The following is a 19970-nucleotide window of genomic DNA, read 5'->3' as shown; positions in this document are numbered from 1 at the left end:
TCCAATAGACAAAGATAATAATTGTACAGCCATTTGAAGGAAGAAAAAAAATCACCTGGATCCCTTTGCTGGAACATTTAAGATTTGAATTCACACAACAAGCTGAAAGAGGACAGTTTGTCCATCAGAAACCAACAATTACACTGTGTATCTGAGTATATATTGTTTAACACAAAGCGATTTTTGACACAATAAATACACAGCAGACGCGTCTCTGCGTGTGCGCGCTGTTTTGTGTCTATCCTGATCGGCTGCTTTGCTGCACAATGTTCCACCAAAGTGACACGATCGCATAAAACGTACAAGAAATACAAACATCGATAGTCGTACCTAAACGTGACGTTTCACTAGTAACCTGCACATAAAGTCATTAAAATCTGTGACACTGATATTTTTATATATATTAGATTTCATAGTAATAAGACCTCAAAACGAAAAAAAAAAACCCCAAAACAAAACGTAGTACTACTGCTACTCTTTTTACTTACAGTAAGCTGCAGCAACACGTGCTTAGAATCAGGCAAAATTTTCAAAATATTGTGAAACTGTGCATTTCATTTCGGCTGTACTAAAAACAGTCTGACGCATGTATGGTTTCCTGTGGTGCAGGACTAAAAAGTACCCACTTTCTCGTCTGACGTGCTCTGCTGTAACTCAGTGCCAGCTGCTACATTTGAATGCATGTAAATATTTTCACACAAACGTCAGCTACATTCAGAAAATACGAGGCTATTCGAAAATCTCTATTCGTAATCTCTTCGCAGCACGGACAAAATGACTTGAAATGACCAGCTTAAATTGTGCCAATATGATGCGAAACTCCTGTGATGTGATTGAAAAGTTATTTCTTGTTGGTAAGATTCAAAACTGCAGTGGTTTCCCTCTTTTTTATTTGCCTGCTTATGTTTGGACGCCTTCTCTACTTTTAACATTAGGCCTAAAAATTGCCTTTTTTGATAAAGCATATAGGATCACATGACCCTGAAGCCTCCCTTAGTTATGATTCAATACACCTAGACTGCTGGGGGGGCTTCCCATGATGCACCGAGTCTTTAATCCCGACTCACCTTTTTTCATTCTCTATGTGCTTACACACCACTCGGCATTTAATCAGTAGTTATTAATCTCTGCATCTCTTCCAGGGTGACTTTATTGTTCTGTGTCCCTCCCCCTTACCCCCTCACTGGTCAGATGGCCGCCCCTCCCTGAACCAGGTTCTGCTGGAAGTTCCTCCCTAATAAAAGGGAGTTTTTCCTTCCCACTATCGCCATGGCCTTGCTCATATGAGGGGGGTCACCTGATTATTGAGGTTTTCTCCCTATTATTGTGGGGAAAGAAACATATCTTATTCCGTATGATAAAGACATTTTTCTGTACTGTATGCAGAGTAGGATTTTTACTGTTGATGCATTATTTTTGCCCTCCATCCAAGCTGTGTAAACCTTTCTCAGCCGCTTTGATTTTTGTAGTCAGAAATAAAATAAAAATACTGAATTCCTGCGTGAAAATATGTGGATTCAGTATCAGACACAGGTCAGTAAAACGAACCCTCCCAGAAACCATTTGTCCTTGTTGCAATGGTGAAGTCAGCTAGGTAGTGATGTTGTCATGCATTAGCTTGGCTGAATTACCACTGAAAATCTAAATAAATGAAAAGGGTAGAACATGTAAATTTGCTGTATTACTATTGCTCTAAAATGAATGGAGAACAGTGCGATCTGAAATCTATCCAGTAGAAATGGGAAAGATTTGCAGATTTTTCTGCTCTTAGGGTTGCTAACATGTATCGCCAAATAAATCTTGGTTGGTGCTGGACTGGATCAGCTGGGGGGAGGTGATTGGTTGTTGGCCCTTTCAATGTGCCTGCAGGAGTCTCATTAAGAGTAGAGTTTTTGAAGAGATGCCCTCAGAGTGCGCCAACCAAAACTCCAGATCAATGGCAGTTTGTCAGCATTTCCACATTGACAAGTTGCACTTATACACCTCTATATTTCAGAGAAAAGTATTTACGTCTCTGCGTTTTCTTGACCGATTTACTTCTGAGTTTATTTTCAGACTAAATACAGACATAAAAAACTGTACTAAGAGCTTAAGAGATTAATACTTTGCTATAAGTTATATTGGAGTTTATGGTTGTTGTTTTTTTTATTTTATTTCAAATTAGAGATGAACGGATATTTCATGACTCCGAGTCCTGGACTATAATCCAGGATTAAGGGCTTGAGTTTTTAGTTTTACAACGATAACTATCTTTGTAAAAGATAGTTACAAAGTTACACTTTGTAAAGAAGTTACACTTCTTAGCAGGAGTAACTTGTACAAATCTAAACCTTTTCATTGTTCTATAATTATTAATATAGCTATAGCTAACTTTTGTACTTAGTCCTTATGTAAAATTAGCAAGTCAGCAAAGCCTACTAACTGGACTGAATTATTTTCATACACTGCTTGAGAAAATAAAATGAGTGAACACTTAATCGCCCCAGTATGACACAGAGTCATAAACATAAACCACCGTGAATCTGCATTGGTGCAAATGAAAGTGACAAGTGCAGTGGAGATGAATGGCTACCCCCCATGACGGCTTTTTTAGATTTGCTTTTTCTAGTTTTTTCTAGTTTCGCTTTTCTGCTAGACTCCTTGTTAGTAGTGTTAGCATGTGATGGTACCTGAAGCCCATTCAGGCTATACATGGGGCTGGTCTGTGAGAACAGGTCCCACTAAAGGAGACCAGGGCCACCTGTTTCAGACAGCTTGGTCAGAAACATGCAAGAGTAACCCATTGGAGGTCATTTGCAGCGCTCTAGAAGTACTCTTCTTCCTCATTGTATACAGGAGAAGACAGCAGTCTTGCAGCAGGATTGATGAGTTTTGTAGTGCTCTCTCTCTCATGTAACAGCCTACTTCCTTCCTTACAAAAGCATCAAACGATGTGTCATCCTGCTGAAGCTGGACAACCCGTAAACCTTGAATGCAACTGCAACTACTGTGACAAGGAAGTTGGCAAAAGGCGAATCCAGATAAAAAATCAGTCAGGAGAGAGTCAGGAGAGAGAGCTGCTCTTTGGGGGTCATCATCTTGTTGTCACTTTCATTTGCACCAAAGCAGGTGAAATGTATTCGCAGTGATTCCTAACTGGACAGAGCAACAGACCAGAAGTTTAAATGACTTTGTGTTACACTGAGATGAGCCAGTGTTGTTCTCAGACATGTAACAATGACTAGTTTGCAACTGAAGGACTTAAACTGTCTTAAACCCCAGAGGAACTTTCTTTTAGGCAACCAGCACCTTAAAGTAACGCAGAGTAATAGTAGACTCTTTCTACCTTCATGATCGAGCAGTGATTGAGTATCTTGCATTTAGCTATAAATGGCTTACACTCATGTAGCATTTTATGTTTTAATGAGCAAGGTTGTCTTTCTGTCACACGTACACTTCTTTAAATCTGACCTTATCTGATTTGATTGTTTTTTTTCTTTTAATATTCTTTTAATATTACAGTTTTGTAAATCATGTGGCAACAGTGTCAATACTCTTGTCCATGTTTACGACTGGTCATCTGCAAACACAGTCCCTCTCACATGAACTCAGTCATTGCTAATTTAAAAAAAAACAAACCCTGGGTTGACTTTTCTGAGTTAACCTTGTCAGATTTATTGGGTTTTCTGATGTTAGGATAACTGAAGCCAGATAAGAAAACATCCCTTTTAAGGTGGACTTGCTTCAGAACCCAGGCCTTTGGTGCACCTCATCTCCAAACCAATTTAAAATGTTTTTTAAAGCAATTTAGCAAATTAGTCCACAGCTGACAAATTTAGCTGCCACGTGACCTAATCATGAGCTTCATCCATCACCTGAAAGCAGAACAGCCAATCATCAGTCTAGCACCGACCATAAAGCTTTTATAATTGCACGTTAGCAGGAAAGGAAAGCAGAGTGGCTGCTGTAATACTTACACAGAAAAACAAAAATTCAGCTCAGTTCTCTGTACAATTATCATCAAAATATTGGCCATTAAATAACCACACCACTGTGCAACAACAGCACTTCAACATCTTTTAAGTTACATAACTTGTTTGTGTTTTTTTAAATATCACTAAAGGCCCAACAGATCTGCTGCCTCCATCTGCCACATTCCTACATTTTCTGCTAGATCACCCAATTTAATACCGAAAGACTGCTTTTAAACACTCCACTGTACAAGAAGGACAAAAAAAAAAGCTAAAACGTTTTGTGTAGTTGCATGTGTATCACCCTAACAAGTCCCACTGAGTTGCAGAGGAATTAATAAGAGGAATACATCAATGCCGTCACTTTTTTTCACTTTTTTTGGCTTCAGGAAGGAGGACGTGTGGTAGAAAGGTAGATACTCAGCATGGCGTCTGAGTTGGGTTGGCCTTTGACCTGTAAGCCTCACATCTGCCCAAAGAGGATAGAGCAGAGCAGGAAGATGGCATAGAGAAACATGAGACCCAGACCCAGCCGACGGTCCAGTCTCCAGTGGTTCAGATGAACACTCAGCACCTGCAAGCAGATGCGGAGCATGCAGACATGCTGATCAGGGACAGAATTGCCAAGGGTCCATTTATTTTAAATAAAATTGTCTTTAATGTATCTACCTTTTTAGTTTAGTTTTCGTTTAGTAAAAAATACATAACTGGACAGCTTTCTATTTATATACGTTTCAACCCCAAGGGGGCAGTGCAACATGTTGCAAGCTTTGCTCTCCACCACATCCCGAGGGAAACATCTGGTTCATTAGCTGCAAGCTGCTCCACATGTTTGCCAACTTTGTTAGTGTGGCAACTGGTGCCGAGCACCCAATGCACAGCTGATTTAATAGAGTTATTTTGTAGCCTAACAAACACACACTGGTGAGTGTATATTAAGTTTGCAGCAATGTTGCAAACCAAAACACTCAAAGAGCCCCAAACCTGGCTGAATGATCTAATAGCATTATTGATTCGTATGACTTTAAATCTGTTTGATATAGAAATGTACTGGGTGGGATTTTTTTAAAAACCCAAATTTAGCAGAGCTCTCTGCTGTACACTTTATACTGGTTACACCTCTCTGAACATCACCTATATATCTGTGCAACCTTTGGTATTTAGCATTTACTTACTGTCAGAAACACAGACGCCAGCAGCAGGATGACAGAATATACAAGTCCTTTATTATTTATGGATATCTGTGGGAAAGAAAAACATCAGTGTTATGACCATCAAGCAGAAGTGAGAAGCTGCAAAGCTTCACTCTGATAACTCGCACAGAAAAATTAGTAACCCGGGAAAGAAAGAAGTTTGAAGAGGTGTTACATAAAGATGAATGTAAGCATTACTATTGATCCGTGGTCCACCACAAGTGTACGCAAAGCCCAGGGGAAACCCAAACCCAGCAGGATGTCAAAGATATTGCTGCCTACAGAGTTGGACACTGCCATGTCCCCCATGCCTGAGTAAAGACAGGAAAAGTGACAGAGAAATGCTTAAGTACTTGCCTCACAAAGAGACATAAAAATGAAAGAGAGAGACATCACGCAGGACACATTTACCTTGTCGAGCTACAATCAGACTCGCCATGCAGTCAGGCACGCTAGTCCCTGCTGCCAGGAAGGTTATGCCCATGATGTAGTCTGGGATGTCTAGTGTGAAGCTGATGATGGTGACCTGATAGAAACATATAGAAAATATCAGGATAAAGTTATCTTACTGGTCTATAAAACCTTCAAACTGGCTTAGTTTTTGTTTTTGTTTTAATTTACAAACCAACATGCAGATGTACATCACATCAGTTTCAGCAGGTGTCTGAGAATACAAGAGATACTGTAGACAGAAGACCTGCTCTTACCATCCACACCATGAGGTAGGAGAAGACAGCGATCCATAAAGTGGAGGCCACAAAGGTGACCATGAACCAGCGGTGCCAGCGTGGCAGAATGCAGTTAGGCACAGTGCAGTAGAGCAATAGGCCCAGAGGCCATGTGATCACCCACTTTACCCGCGCACACCAGCCATCTGTGATGAGACAGCATTTGGACTGTATCAGCAATCAAGGGGTTAACATGATAGAGGAGTAAGATCAATTTAAGGCAACAATAAACTGACAAATTCTAGCTATATTTATTGAAGGCTGTTCAGAGGCCAGCGAAAGCACAAGTAATCCCTGTGACTACTCTTGGGGCTTCATGATATCCTTAATGTGATTATCTAAGGTGCACAGCTCTCTGTCCACCCCGCCTGGCGTTTAAACCTCCTGTTTTTAAGGGGCAGCCAATCAGAAGAAAGTTGATTTAGAGGCAGGGTGGCCTTAAACTCGGGGGCTGCACAGAGATGAATAAGGATTACTTTTAACCTTGAATCGTGCAGCGCTTCTCTAGTAGAGCAAAAGACTATGGAGTAAGAAATGAGCATTATAGCACAATCATCAATCAGCTAATCAATCAAATCATTATATCGAACTTAGAAGCAACAAGTGTTATTACACATTAAAAAATGAACAGAAAACCAGCGAGAGCTTCATGTGGAAAACTCTTTTTTATTGCTGAGGTATATAGTTAAGGGCCTCCCTTAGTTATGCTGCAGTAGGCCTAGGCTGCTAGAGGCTTCCCATGGTGCACTGTGCATTTCTTTTTCACTCACTATGTGTTTATACACCACTCTGCATTTAATTATTAGTTATCATTAACCTCTGGCTCTCCTCCACAGCGTGTCCTTGTCCTGTCTTCTTTCCCTCACCCTCAACAGTCAGCTCAGATGGCCACCCCGACCTGAGCCTGGCTCTACTGGAGGTCTCTACCTGTTAAAAGGGAGTTTATCCTTCCCACTGTTGCCAAAGTGCTTGCTCATAGTGGATCGTCTGACTCTATATTATTGTTACTATGTTACTAATAATACCGAGTTATCATTGTAGCGTCTTTAGCTTACAATATAAAGTGAGGCAACTGTTGTCGTGATTTGGTGTTAACGGAATTGAACATTTGCTTTTTGAAAAGGAAGCAAATGTCCTAGCCCTATTCTAGCTCATCTTATGTATCTGTTTTGATTATACAGTCTAAAATATACATTCCTCACCTGGAATGCGCACTGGACTGAAAATCCCATCTTCATCGTCATCTTCATCTTCTTGCTGGCACACCTCGGCCCCTGGCTTGTCTCCTGACTCTGTGTCGACCATGCCGGGTCTCCCGCCTCCGTTCTCCAGACTGCAGGAGGCTGTCCTCTTCAGACTGTTGCTGGTGGACCCCCCTCTTGACCCGGGTCCGGCCTCAACGTCCCGTTGATTTTTTGAAATACGGAGCAGTCTCTGTCTCTGCGGTCGAAAAAGATCATTTAGAATTTTTTTTTTCTTGTGCGCGAGTGCGTCACAGTATGTGAGCATTAAATACCTCACTGATGAGCATGCGTCCGGCCATGGAGAGCCTGGTGCGGGGTGAGAAGTGGGGGGTGATCATAATCCGCAGGCCGGCCTCTGAGAATGACAGTTTGTGAGGGTTGAGGATGAGAAGCTCATCTACCATGACGACTGGAGAAGCCTCCTGACCATGGGCTTGGCCTGTGTATGAGATGTTGCCAATGAAAAGCACAACATATAAAACTACTTCATTCACACTCGACAAGTCATTTAAAAAAACAAAACAAAAACAAACCTTTGTTGAGAAGCACCATAGATGTGTTACACGCCGAGGTGTCTTCTCCCAACTTGTTGTCTCGCCGTTCTTCTGATCGGAGGCAGCACGGCCTGATGCTCCTCAACCGACGTGTCACAAACACAAAAATCTGGGAGTTGAACCTGTGACAGAGCAAACCACCATCTTACACCATCCAAGTATTCTTACAACTCACACATATGGAGCTTTACTGACTGATGAGGAGGTTTTGTCTTCAGGAAACTTACTTCATGATGATAATGTAGATTCCATACATCGTCATTAGCAGTAAGGACTCCCACCTGCACAGTGAGCAGAACGTTTATGTGAGTCTGACCTTCACAGAATCAGTGTGCATTGGGAACAACTTGGGGTTCAGTATCCTGCCCAAAGACTGGAGCAGTCAGGGATTGAACCATCAGCCTTCCAATTAGCAGAGGACCTAAGGCTAAGATTGAGCTCGTAATGCTGCACACTGCATTTTTCTGGGGGGTTATTCCATCTGTATTTCAAATGTGAACAATAACGTGACTATTTTTTTTATTCATATTGGGAAAATGATGGAGAAAACACCTTTACAAATACTTCATATAATACTTATGGAAACTTTGAAAAAGAGAGATTTCGTACCCGAGGAGGACTATCACACTATTTTCAGATGAACATGTTGTGTGTGTTTTATTCCACCTTTAATATCCCTGAAATCCTTCACTTGCTTTAACTCTTTAAAAAAAATCTCAAGCTGTAATAAAACTCTGTGGTTTCTACAGACCTCAAAACCTGCTGCCAGAGATGCCAAACTTTCTATGTTAACTACACTCCAGGGAGTCCATATTATCAGAGCCACAGTCTTAGTATTAAGTGATATTAAAAACCGAGGACCAAATTCAAGCAGTCGAGCCATTTTTTATGATGGAATTTAAATATCCCTGCTGAATAAAATGCTATGAAAGCATCTATAATCACTCCTACTTTCATCCCCATCCCCAAGTTCTTCTTCTTCTTTTTTTTTTTTTTTTTTTAGAAAACTAATGACAGTATTGACCTCAAACTCTCCAGAATTCCTAATAAGAATTCCCTGAATTTTTGTTTTCCTCAGCGTGAAAAGTCTCTTGATAAATTGAGAATGACCCTGGATCGCTTTGTTTAGTTAGGATAATTTAATTAAACAGAAACAGCTTAAGTCTATCCAGTTCTCTTGACCACACTTCCTCCTCTTCACTGATTGGTTTGTGTTCTTCGTTGGTCACCTTTTATTCACAGTTTCACTCTGTCACAGTGTAGCAGTTCAGTCTTGAAATGTATTTATTTATTTAATCTTTTTTTAAAGATAGAAATGTGGGACACATTTATCTTTTATGTTTCCCCTTTTGTTTGAATATTTATAACTATAATTTATGTATTTATTTAGAATGGATGGATGGAATTTTGCAAATTTAAGCTTTTAACTGTAAATTCAGGCTTTTATTCATTTCCAACACTTTGATCAGATGCCCATAATGAAAGTCACCTTTGTATTCTGAACCTCTGAATTACCAGAAACCACCAAAAACATGGCTTTAAAAGTCCATTATCATCCAGATTTTACCTACAGACTGTCATTTGAACTCAGTAACATAGGAGCGCCCTGAACCAACTTCTTATAGTCTCTTATAGTTTGTAGTTGAGTAGTCAGTTTTGCTCAGAGAGATTCCAAACTCAGTGAGGTATCCCAGAAGCATCTGGACAGTGGCCATGACAGTAGCAGATCTTCTAAATACTAAGAAGGGGTACTTCAGTGCTTCCTGTAATGCCTCCTTTAGCAGAGGAGACACTTGGGCATCATTTATTAAATTGCAATCCAAAGTGATGGAGTGTGCAAACAAACATCCAACCTATTTTCCATTTCCATTGCCATACTCTGCTGATATGTCTCAAGCATGCTCACTCATCCAGGGAAAGATACCCTGATAAAGTTAATTCTGTTCACCTGACTGCAGCTTCTGCTTCTTCGTTGAGCGATGAAAAGTTTCTCCCACTGAAAACATTAAATCTGGATAAAGTGAATCAACTTTCTCGAAACTAATAAAAATGTTTTCAATCTGAACCTTCAACAGGTTCTTAAACCCACACATGAGCTATGAACATTACAACATGAAGGTGGAGAAGATCGTAACTTGGATAAAAAAAAAATGCATACAAAATAAAGTACAAGAACATATGAGTAGAGAAGACCAGCAACTAATCTCAATTAGTCATCCTAACACTGCATTTCTCTTTTGCTAAGTCCTTATGAATTCCCCTTCATATCTTTCCTTGACCTCATGGCTTTTCCCATAAAGGTCAAAGAGAAGTGAAGTGTTTTGTGAATGATTTTCTTATATAGGGATATAAATGTAGTTGAAATATATATAAAAACATCAACACAAAACAAGGCAGTTCAGAAACACTGTCACAGATTGAGTCATACAAAGCAATTTTTAAAATAAGCATCTAAACGTCTAGTACACACTGTCCAGTTCACTTCAGGTTATGCATGTTTTCTCTTTGTCTTTGAATATGAATTGACTGAAACTGTCCCATTGCTCCTTGGCCATCTCTATTTTTTACAGCTAAGCCTTCACAACATAACTTCTCCACATCGCTGCCACATTTTCACTGTCACAGTTTGAGATTCTTTCCAAAACCTGAGAATTAGTCAGGCACGAATCCCTAACCCGACCCTCAATAGGCCCGCTGCATACTTATTCAGCTGTGGCATGACACCACTGTCTCCAAGGAGACACAGTGTTGGTGATCTAGGCAAATCACACTTCAACAATCGTAAAGATGTCTTCAAAACAGAAAAACCTTTGCACACTCGCGTGCATGCACATAAGTGCCTCTTTTTGTCTTACATTCCCAGCATATAGCATCCTTAATTAAACCCATTTTGTTTAATTGAGAAGGATAACAGTAAATTATTTTATATTGGATAAAGTTACTTCTACTTTCCCTGATTTGTGAATAAATAAAGCTATGACTGACAACAGTGAAATGGACACAGAAAGCACAATAAGTTCAGTGTGCTGCAGTCTGCTCTGTCCTTTCTGAACTACTTTGAGCACTAGGATGCCAGTGAACAAGTTCAAATACAATCCGTACCAACAAACAGGACTGACAGTAAAAGACGCAGCTGCAAACAGCGGTGAGGTAAAATACACCAAGATGGCCTCGGTTTGGGACTCAATAAACAGCCTGCTATATATCACGAAGGAATTCAGCACCACAGTGGACATTAGATCCTTGAATAAATCTACCCTTTCAATAAAATCCCAACACAGTGAACAATGGAAAGCTCTTTTACTCTAAAGGTCTCGGGAAGAGAAGTAGGCATCCAGAGCGGGAAAAAAACCAGCTGTAAAGGAAGAGTTACACAAAAGAAATCAATCTAACAACCAGTATCAAATCAATCTTACAAATAAGCTGCAAATGACTGAAATGAGTGCCACTGATGGCATAAACCTCCAAAGGAAATCAATCAAAATTAATTTACTAACATTTTCCTTTCCTGCCTCTGATTAGAAATATTTGTTCAGATGTTACTATTTTTCAAGAATAAATCAGAAACATATTGATTTACCACAGTCCGTTATCACAGCTATAACGCTGCCATTACTAATAATAAAAAGTAATACAAATCACTTGAGGAATGAGGTTGTGACATCATTTAGAGCATGAAAGAATGCGCTTTAAATTCATTTTTTGTGACATTTACAATTCTCGTCATCAGTAAACCGCAAACGAGGAATAAAATCATGTCAACAGGAACGTCAGCTCCTGTTGCAATCCAACCCATTTAATCCGATTCCTGACAGACTTTTTAAACACGCCGAGTCTCAAACTGAGCTCATTTATACAAGCAGTGAAAACAGTGTAAAGTACTGGCTCACACAAAAAAAACAGGGAGTTAAAAATTTCTTAAAACAACCTTTAAAAATGAAAAAGCTGTGTGGACTCACCAGACAACTGTGGCATCATAGATGACCTAAGGAGAAAGAAAAGACAGTTTAAAAGCAAAAAGGATGACACGGAGCTCAGAGGAACTACTCTTTATTGTTTAAATGTGTATCTCACCATGATGAGAGTCAGTACTGACAGGATGTAGTAGGAGGAATCTCTAAAGAGAGACCACCATGTCAGAACCACTGTCTGTGGAGAACAGATACTCGTGTTACAATATTTTATTATTCATTATTCAGAGCTGCGCATGAACAGGTTTCTTCTATTGCAATGTCTTCTATTACATTTTATTAATTTCAAAGCCAGATTAAATGAAGGTTCTTTACACCAGTTTGATAAGTTGCTTTGTCCTGAGATGACCGCGCTCAGACTAAACCCCTCTGTTTGGCAGTGGAGTGGAAAAAACTGTGGAAGACTGAGCCTTTAAAGCAGTCTGAGCTCATTTGAAACTTTAATAATGTTTAACAAACACATCACCACTGTAGCAATATCTAAAAGCACAACAGTTTCCCTTTAAACAAGCATGGAAAAAGAAAAGTTACACCACATGTGACAAACATCTGGCTGTAAGATGTGAGTAAGAGTCACAAGTTTAATCTACCTGGCCTGCAAAGATTCCACTCAAACCAATTATGACCAGGATGTTGAAGACAGCTGAGCCCACGATTGTGCCGACGCCAACGTCACCTTTAGTGATGAAGACACCTGAAAAAGTGCAGAGGATTTCTCTGACGTCAGATAAAATCTGTCTGTCATTCCGTGTTTTTAGGGGCTGTTTATCCTTGTAAACCCCAGATGAGAATCCACAAGCTAAAATATGAACTACTAAGAAAAATCTTTGTGTTGCTTTAAACTGGACTCTGCTGACATCTCCTGGATATGTCCGGTACCTACTTAGATCAGGACCTTTGAAACAACGAGAGCATTGAAGAGAGCCAATCCTCTCCCAAAAGCTTTGCTTTATTTTGAAAGTTAAGCCATTCTTTACCCATGCTCCACTTCACCAGGTTTTGGCACGGTCTGCTGACAAACATCACTTTTTCTCATTCAATCTGATGACAAGCAGTGAAAACAAATGTTGTCATGCTCTCTCTGAATGGAAAGAGCTGCTACTTGGTTAAGACTAGCTGGGTTACTAACCAATGAGAGAGGTGAAAAGCTCTGGAGCTGAGCTTCCAGCAGCCATAAATGTGGCCCCGGCTACATCTTCACTGAGCTGAAGGTTCTGGAAAATTAAATTAAAAAACAGTTTGAATAGTCCGATAATAATATTTTAAAACAATAAATTTATATCTGAAGGCCAGCTGGGGCTGGTTTTCCTCACCTCAGATATTTTCTCCAGGGAAGGAACAAAGTAGTCATCACAGACAATTGCCAGAGCGTAGAACATGTAGATGGCCTGGAAGAGAGGGACCCATACACACTTTGCCTTTACATAACATAAACCAGCTATATATGTCGTCCTGTTGTGTGCGTTTATTCTGTATTGATGTCAAGTGTCAGCATCATGACTCAGGGTTATAAATGGAGAGGAAAATGTGCAGATTTGAGGCAACATTGCAAGAAATACTCACACAGAGTGCATGGAGACACACGGCCCCATTCTTCCTCTGCTCCTTGGTGAAGATGTCCTCTGGAAACTCATGGATGGCTGCAAGGTACACACGTTTTATTAAATAAATGCCAACTAAAAACTGAAACCTGCAAACAAAACAAAAAACAGAAAGAAAAAAACCCAGAAGACTATTTTTATTAATCATCATTTGTAAACACGTTTTAAATGAATATATAATTTTATCATCATCATCACCAATTTCAGGTAAGATCTCTGACAGACAAGCTACAAACTGCAGCATCACAGAGACCCAGTGTTCGTTTTGCAGTGCCAAATGAGACAGGAAGTGAGGTGGAAGTGAAACTGGCAGCTGCTTCCTGTCCTCCCTTGAGTTTAAAGAAAAAAAAAGGGGGAAAAAAGAACTGTTAATGACAGCTTAGCTCCCCTCTGTTCCCTCGACACTGCGAAAGAAAGCCTTGAGTGTGTGGTACAGCTCCAATTTACAACTCTGAGCCGAGCTGGATGAATGTAAACTACTGGGGAGCATGAAGCTATTAATAGCCCTTCTGCTCTGTGAGACAACAGCGGGTCGACAAGCACACAATAAGCACAGCGTAGCCGCCACGATACACGCTGCACCTCGGCTGCATGGAAACCGAACAACAGATTGCATGGATTAAAAGAGGGTCCCCTGTGATCAGGGATATGAGATTTGATCTTTGACTCTGCGGCGGCAGAGATCGAGAGGAGGAGGAGGCCATATGGTCCCGAAGAAGGGGACAGAAATTTGTTCAGTTTGAAAAGATAAATGTTTGTGCAGTGACGTTTCCGCATTTTTGCTGTTGTGCCACGAACTGCTTCTTGTGCATGGTTTTTAAGAGGCGAGATGAGTTTGTGGACGGGCTGAGGTAAAAAAGCTCCTTTGTGGTCCAGCTGTTACTGCGGGGCACAGCTCGTCCAATAAACTGTCAAGGTTTAGCACGTAAACTTTCTGTCACCCAATCTGACGAATGAAAGAGGCTGGATTTGAAGCAGTTCCTCATGCACCTTCTCAAGCGGCCTGTCAGCTGTCGGACATGTGTGCTAACACACAAACTCTCAGATTAGGATGGAAACGAAGGGGCTTCAACATGTAGCTCAGATGGACCCTTTGAGGGGTTGCTCTGGTGAAGGTAGTTACTATGGCGACCTGCTCCCCGGGGGCAGCTTTTTTCTGATGGGTGGCAGTAGGAAGCCATAGGCAAGGCAACTGAGAGAGCAGTGAGAAAAGGGGAGGTGAATATGTGTTTCCCATGGTTAGGGTTTATGAAAAAAGGAAAGAAAAAAAAAGTGACAGCAGCTCTGGACTGTAATGTCTAAAAATATTTATTTTTCCTAACAAACCCTCAGGAGAGGTCTGAGAGAGCGGGGGGAGGAGGGGGCACGGCACACAGATACAAAGAGACACAAACAGTCTACTGGCTTCCTCAAGGTTGCTGAATGTGCTTTTGCCAAGAATCTTACGCTGTGGTCTCACAGTGCAAGGCCACAAACGGAAACACCAGAGGGTCGAAGATGATCGCACATCTGCAACTTTCCCAATCAGGGGATTTGAGCCAGCTGCGCCGTCAGAGCAGTAAAGTCACAAGTTTACTAATCACTCGGGAACATGTGGACAGCAGTGCTGGTGTGCGGTTACTCTGAGAATATATATAGTCTATATATCATTTCTCTGGGTGTTTTTTATTGCCAGCATCACAAGAAGCTCCCACAGCTCATTCACCTCTGATCCAGTTCTGTCGGTCACAGTGTTCACAGCAGCTCACTTATCTTTGTTGCACTCCTCCACAAGCAGCACTGCTAAAGAACAGACTCTCTTCAGATCTGTTCAGTTCGCTGTATGGTTGCTGGTAAAGTGACAGACTGTCAGAAACACGAGTATGCATTGTACTGCTGACAGGAAGGACTTCTTCACAGCCTGAACTAGCACAACCAAACAGCTTTTGTAATACTTTACAGCTAAGTAGGGTATAAAATTAACTTATTCCTTTTTGCTAAACAGAAATGTAGTGGGTTGGTAGTTTGTTACATTTTGTTGGCATATTAGATTCAAAGGGTTTATTAAACACCGTAAATAAGTTAAACCTGAAAATGCTGTCAATAGCCATGTCTTTAGGGATAAAATTGCTCTATAAATCAAACTGACTGATATATAGACAAACTCTTTTAGCTAAACCTTTCAGAAGACAAACATGAATGAAACTGTAAAGTCTGGTACATAAACATAGTGTAAAAAGTAAGGAGATTTGTGTTTGGCTGATTATTTCTTTGTTGTAAAAATGCATCTTGGTAATAAATCTTTTACGGTTGGGAAGTTTATTTCCTGTTAAACAGAGCCACATTTCTGGGTTAAGCAGCAGAGTTGAGCATGTGGGTTTTGCCCATAAAAAAACCCAAATCTTCAGCTTATTCTGCTATTGACACTTCTTTTGAGCTTCTGGTACCACAGGTGCTGACAATCAGGCTCCAATCAAGGCTGATTGTCAGCACCTGTGAGCATGGACCCTGTGGTTAGTTGGTGTCTACTCCAAGCATATCATGTCTGACTGTTTTTAAAAAGGGCCCGTGCCACAGGGGAACTTCAAGCTGGTGAAGATTCTTCAATAAACATGACACCAATTAAGAGTCAATATCAGAATAAGCAGTTTGGCATTGACAGAGAAGATTTGCCAAGTTTTTAATGGGCGTAACCCTCACGCTCAACTCTGCTGCTCAACCCTGCTGCTCAACCCTTAAACGCATTTTTCTTTTTCTAAAAGTGGCTCAATTTAAAGGAAAATGAACAGGTGTTCCAATGGTATAATATTTATTGCCAAGGAGCATTGCTACAACAAAGAAATAACCCTGCAACAAGTTTCCTTACTATTTGTGCTACACCAAGATGTTTCTGAAGTAAACAAATATATAAATTTTTACCGGAAAAAAGTCATTACCGTATTACTAACATTAATAAATGACTGTTTGATTAAGGATGTTTCAATAAAGTGAGGTATCTCCTTGAGTATGCATCTATTTCTATAAAATCCAAGTGATAAATTGTAAACTAAAAAAATTACATGTGTATTTTGGACATTCTTTCTCCTCTAGTCCAAAGGACAACGCATCAGAGAAACAAATCATTCCAAAATATTAACAGGGGCCAATACATTATAGAAATAATAAATATATGTTGTACTGGATACAATTTAATGACAAAAATATGTTTAATCACCAAACGTGTTTCAAGATCTGTGCCAATTGGAAATATCAGATGACGAGTATCATTTAGATTATGTGCAAATTAGAAACTGCTCATATCAACAAAACATTTCTCTACTTTCAGATGCACAAATGCAAATGATATGCTATGGGTGGACAATTCAAATTTCAGTATAAATACAAATACATAAATTGTTCACATTAACAAACAAAAAAACACAACTGAGGATTTAGATGAGCTATGTATGCTGACTAACAATAACTTGATGATATGCTGGTCATTCAAGACCTGGAACCTTTTTTTGCAAAGGATTTTTCCCCCTGTTATATACACCACATATGAGCAGCAACTTCAGACTTTGGGTTTGGGCATTTATCTGGATCTTAGTTTAACTAAAAACCAAAACACCCAAATTGTGCTCCCTGATGGCAGCAGCCTTGTCTCATAGGACAATGTACCCTATCACACTACAAACTGCTGACAGAGCAGGGCGGCACCAGCAGAGTCAGATCATTTTTTAGGGTGTCTAACCTCCTGGCCACACATGGCCGGCCACTCTACAAAACACAGAACCTAAAAGAACTGGTAGATCTGGTCCACCATCCACCCCACCCCCAGAGGTTCCCGTAGCCAATCTGTCTGAACACTATAAAACTGATGGTTTTAATCTTGTGGCTGACAGGTGTACGCTCTGATTGTGTGCCATGAATCTACTCATCACTCTTTGTGTGCTCTAGACTATCCAGTGAGATTTATGCTGACCTTAAAGCAACAGTTGCTGTTGTATTTTTTGCTTTGTTGAAGTTTGTCAGTGTGAGACTGGCATAGAAGGAAAACGCAATCATTTATAGCTGAAAATAAGTCGCTAAAGAAAAAGGTCAGCACATAAATTTTAAAGATTAACTCTAAAGCACAATAAAAACCAGGAGGTATGGTTTAGCATGTTTGTAAAGAAACAAGTGCAAGTTGACCCTAATGTGTCTGCTTCCATTCTCAACGCACTGAAAATCTACAGCATAAAACTTTATTAGCTTTTAGTTGAGTCCTCCACAAGACTTATAGCCATTATAAAATAATGTTTCCATTTCAAACTGAATGGACGAATCAACCAGTTGCTACTTTACAGCATAACGATATCAGATGACAACCTTAGTCTATTTTTAAATCTGCAGTGTGAGAGGACAGATTGTTTCTTGAATGTGTATTTTATCTCGCTCCAGATCAAAAACAGGCCATGCTGCAGATTAGATCTTGAAGCATAAGGTCAGTGCCGAGCAAATTCTGCAGGTTTTAGAAATCAAACCTCCATGGAGCTTCAGCAGATTCGATGGATGGAGAGTGGGCGGTATAGGATAATGTTATCGATCTGTAAGTCTGCAGGGCGTCCTGGAGTCAAGCTACGGTATTGACAAGCATATTGAGTAAAGTCATATCATGCACCAACCAGACTGGCACTGGCGTATAGTCTCTTGCCCTCTCTTTCACTCTCTCTCTCTCTCTCTCTCTCTCTCTCACACACACACACACACACACACACAAACAAAGAGAGCGCGAGAAAGAGAACTCTGCAAAACAGCTGCATTTTTCATGAGAAATCAGAAAAATAAATATTTTATCCAGGTGTGTAGTGTAAATTCAATTATGCATTTGTTCTTTGATTCCCTTTCCTTTGAGGCAGATTGAATGCAAAACTGATGAAACAGCAGCAGGCTTCAAGCTCCAACAACCACCTTTCGCATCAATAAACACTGAACATCATTTTACGCTGTTCTGATAACAGAGAACAAAAGAAAACTGTGGGGTGTACGTTCGCTCAATAAAACTACAACACGATGCATCATTAGCAAGACAATAAACTCAAAGGAGAAACACAAAACTCATTAATCAGTCATTTTAAAAGAACACCGGTCAACCCCCACAGTAAAATGTGGTCTTAGTACATTTTATCCATTGCATAGAGATGGTGGCTTTTGCTTCTCTACAGTAAAAGTAAATGGTATTCACATTGTTGTGCTCAAACCATCAAAAAGTGTTTGAGAAACTGCAGCAGTGACTTTCCAGAAATCATGACCTAGTTACTAAACTCGAAAGAAGACCTAAAATGTAAAACCATTACGTGAGCAGTTTCATATATGAGCCATTTTCTTTCCGCACTACTATACCAGCCAACCACATCACTGTGAAGAACTCAGCATCTATCTATGGGAGGCATGTGTTTGTTACAGGATGCAAAGAGGGCTCTAGTGCACTCTAGAGCCCTCTTTGGCTGCATATGCGACCTAATTTCTCAATGATGCGACTAAAAAAGTCCTAGATTGCACCTTGTCTTCGCAACTCGGAAAGTCTCCGTGTGGTCAACAACAAACACACATTATACCCATATCGTGGTCTAAACAAATCAGAGATAAAAGGCGTGGGACCTCTCTGATTGGCCGCGGTCAATATATTCCTGTAGTTCTACATTAGTGTTCGTTTGAAAGTGCAGGTGGATAGAGAGAGGTGAGTAGCTTGAATAAAGCGATATCGAATCATAAAATCCTGAATCCACTTTTAATTATATATGTATTTTGCCAGAAACGCCAGAATCTCAGGTTAAAGCTCACAAAACTATTTCAACAACCACCAAACAGCTAAAACATCAAATGAGAGCGGGTAAACGGATTCTGCACAAAGACATAAAATCAAAGCGCGGACCCGACGCATCAGAATCAGTGAGATGGCGGCTTTCTCACCCAACGGCACGTACACGGACACACCATCGGTGCTGAAGGCCGAGAACTCACAGTTTCTGATGCCTTGGGTCCTCGTTTTGTGTTTATGTAGCCTAGGCCCGACAGAAGTGGATGTAGCTGTGGGTAATGAGAAAAGATGACTTTTTCGTTAAGTTAAGCCCTGATCCGTCTGAAATTCATAGCCAGTGCTCTGACACGGAGCCATCAACCTCTGAACGCTGAAAAAGCACAGTGTGTCCAGAAAACACATTAAATGCCATGATAAATGCAAGAGTCCCCTCTCCCCGCTGCCTTTCAGCGCTGGTGAGAAGAGGTCGTCAGAGGAGGCCGATGTGAGTTTAACATTGTCTACAATATTGCCAAAGAGTGCCAACACACTTTAAGCACAAGCACTTTTTGAGTAACTTATCTTTCTTTTAGAACTGTGCTCCAAATAAAGAACTTTGTGTTGACAAGATTGTTAGTTAATCATTTATAAATCAATCTTGTCTGTATGGACAGCGAATAGTGAACATGTAAAACAGTGGGGTTAAGCAATGCAGTTAATAAAGTTGGGCGCACCAATGCAACTGTGGCAGAAGGTTAGTCTAGAGCCCTGTGAGTTCCTCTGAGCTGAGCAGCACTGTTAGCTCACTGCACACTTCCTATGGTTGGTGATTGTAGCTCAGCACAAAGACACAAAGCTGCTAACAAGGACTGAGTGTTTGTTTTTTTTAGGTACTAGGTAGGTACTGCTTTTATGAAAGGAAATATGATAACTTTTCTTGACATTAATGAAGCAAGTAAACAAGCAAATAAGTAAGTATGTCACTATAT

At 40.4% G+C, this 19970-nt stretch overlaps 1 protein-coding gene across 1 annotated transcript in view; it reads right to left on the bottom strand.

Moving 5' to 3' along the window:
- Positions 1-1213: 1213 nt before the first annotated feature.
- LOC146700034 (sodium/potassium/calcium exchanger 3) overlaps positions 1214-19970 on the bottom strand; it is a 29844-nt gene continuing 11087 nt past the window's right edge. The window contains exons 3-17 of the mRNA XM_085470033.1: positions 13204-13280; positions 12954-13028; positions 12770-12854; positions 12231-12334; positions 11744-11818; positions 11629-11654; positions 7897-7950; positions 7649-7791; positions 7388-7554; positions 7074-7311; positions 5851-6017; positions 5555-5669; positions 5342-5454; positions 5126-5191; positions 1214-4524 (exon numbers count right to left, since the gene is read on the bottom strand). Of these exons, the coding sequence (XP_085326159.1) occupies positions 4414-4524; positions 5126-5191; positions 5342-5454; positions 5555-5669; positions 5851-6017; positions 7074-7311; positions 7388-7554; positions 7649-7791; positions 7897-7950; positions 11629-11654; positions 11744-11818; positions 12231-12334; positions 12770-12854; positions 12954-13028; positions 13204-13280 (1616 nt within the window). The 3' untranslated portion in view covers positions 1214-4413. The remainder of the gene's footprint in view (positions 4525-5125; positions 5192-5341; positions 5455-5554; positions 5670-5850; positions 6018-7073; positions 7312-7387; positions 7555-7648; positions 7792-7896; positions 7951-11628; positions 11655-11743; positions 11819-12230; positions 12335-12769; positions 12855-12953; positions 13029-13203; positions 13281-19970) is intronic.

The sequence above is a fragment of the Copadichromis virginalis genome, linkage group LG10 (genome assembly GCF_057382275.1).
Source record: "Copadichromis virginalis isolate Kocher_CV1m ecotype Utaka linkage group LG10, C_Virginalis_male_GT1.1, whole genome shotgun sequence".
Taxonomy (NCBI): Eukaryota; Metazoa; Chordata; class Actinopteri; order Cichliformes; family Cichlidae; genus Copadichromis; species Copadichromis virginalis.
The sequence above is the reverse complement of the archived record's forward strand: the minus strand, read 5'-3'. Positions and strand labels throughout refer to the sequence as shown.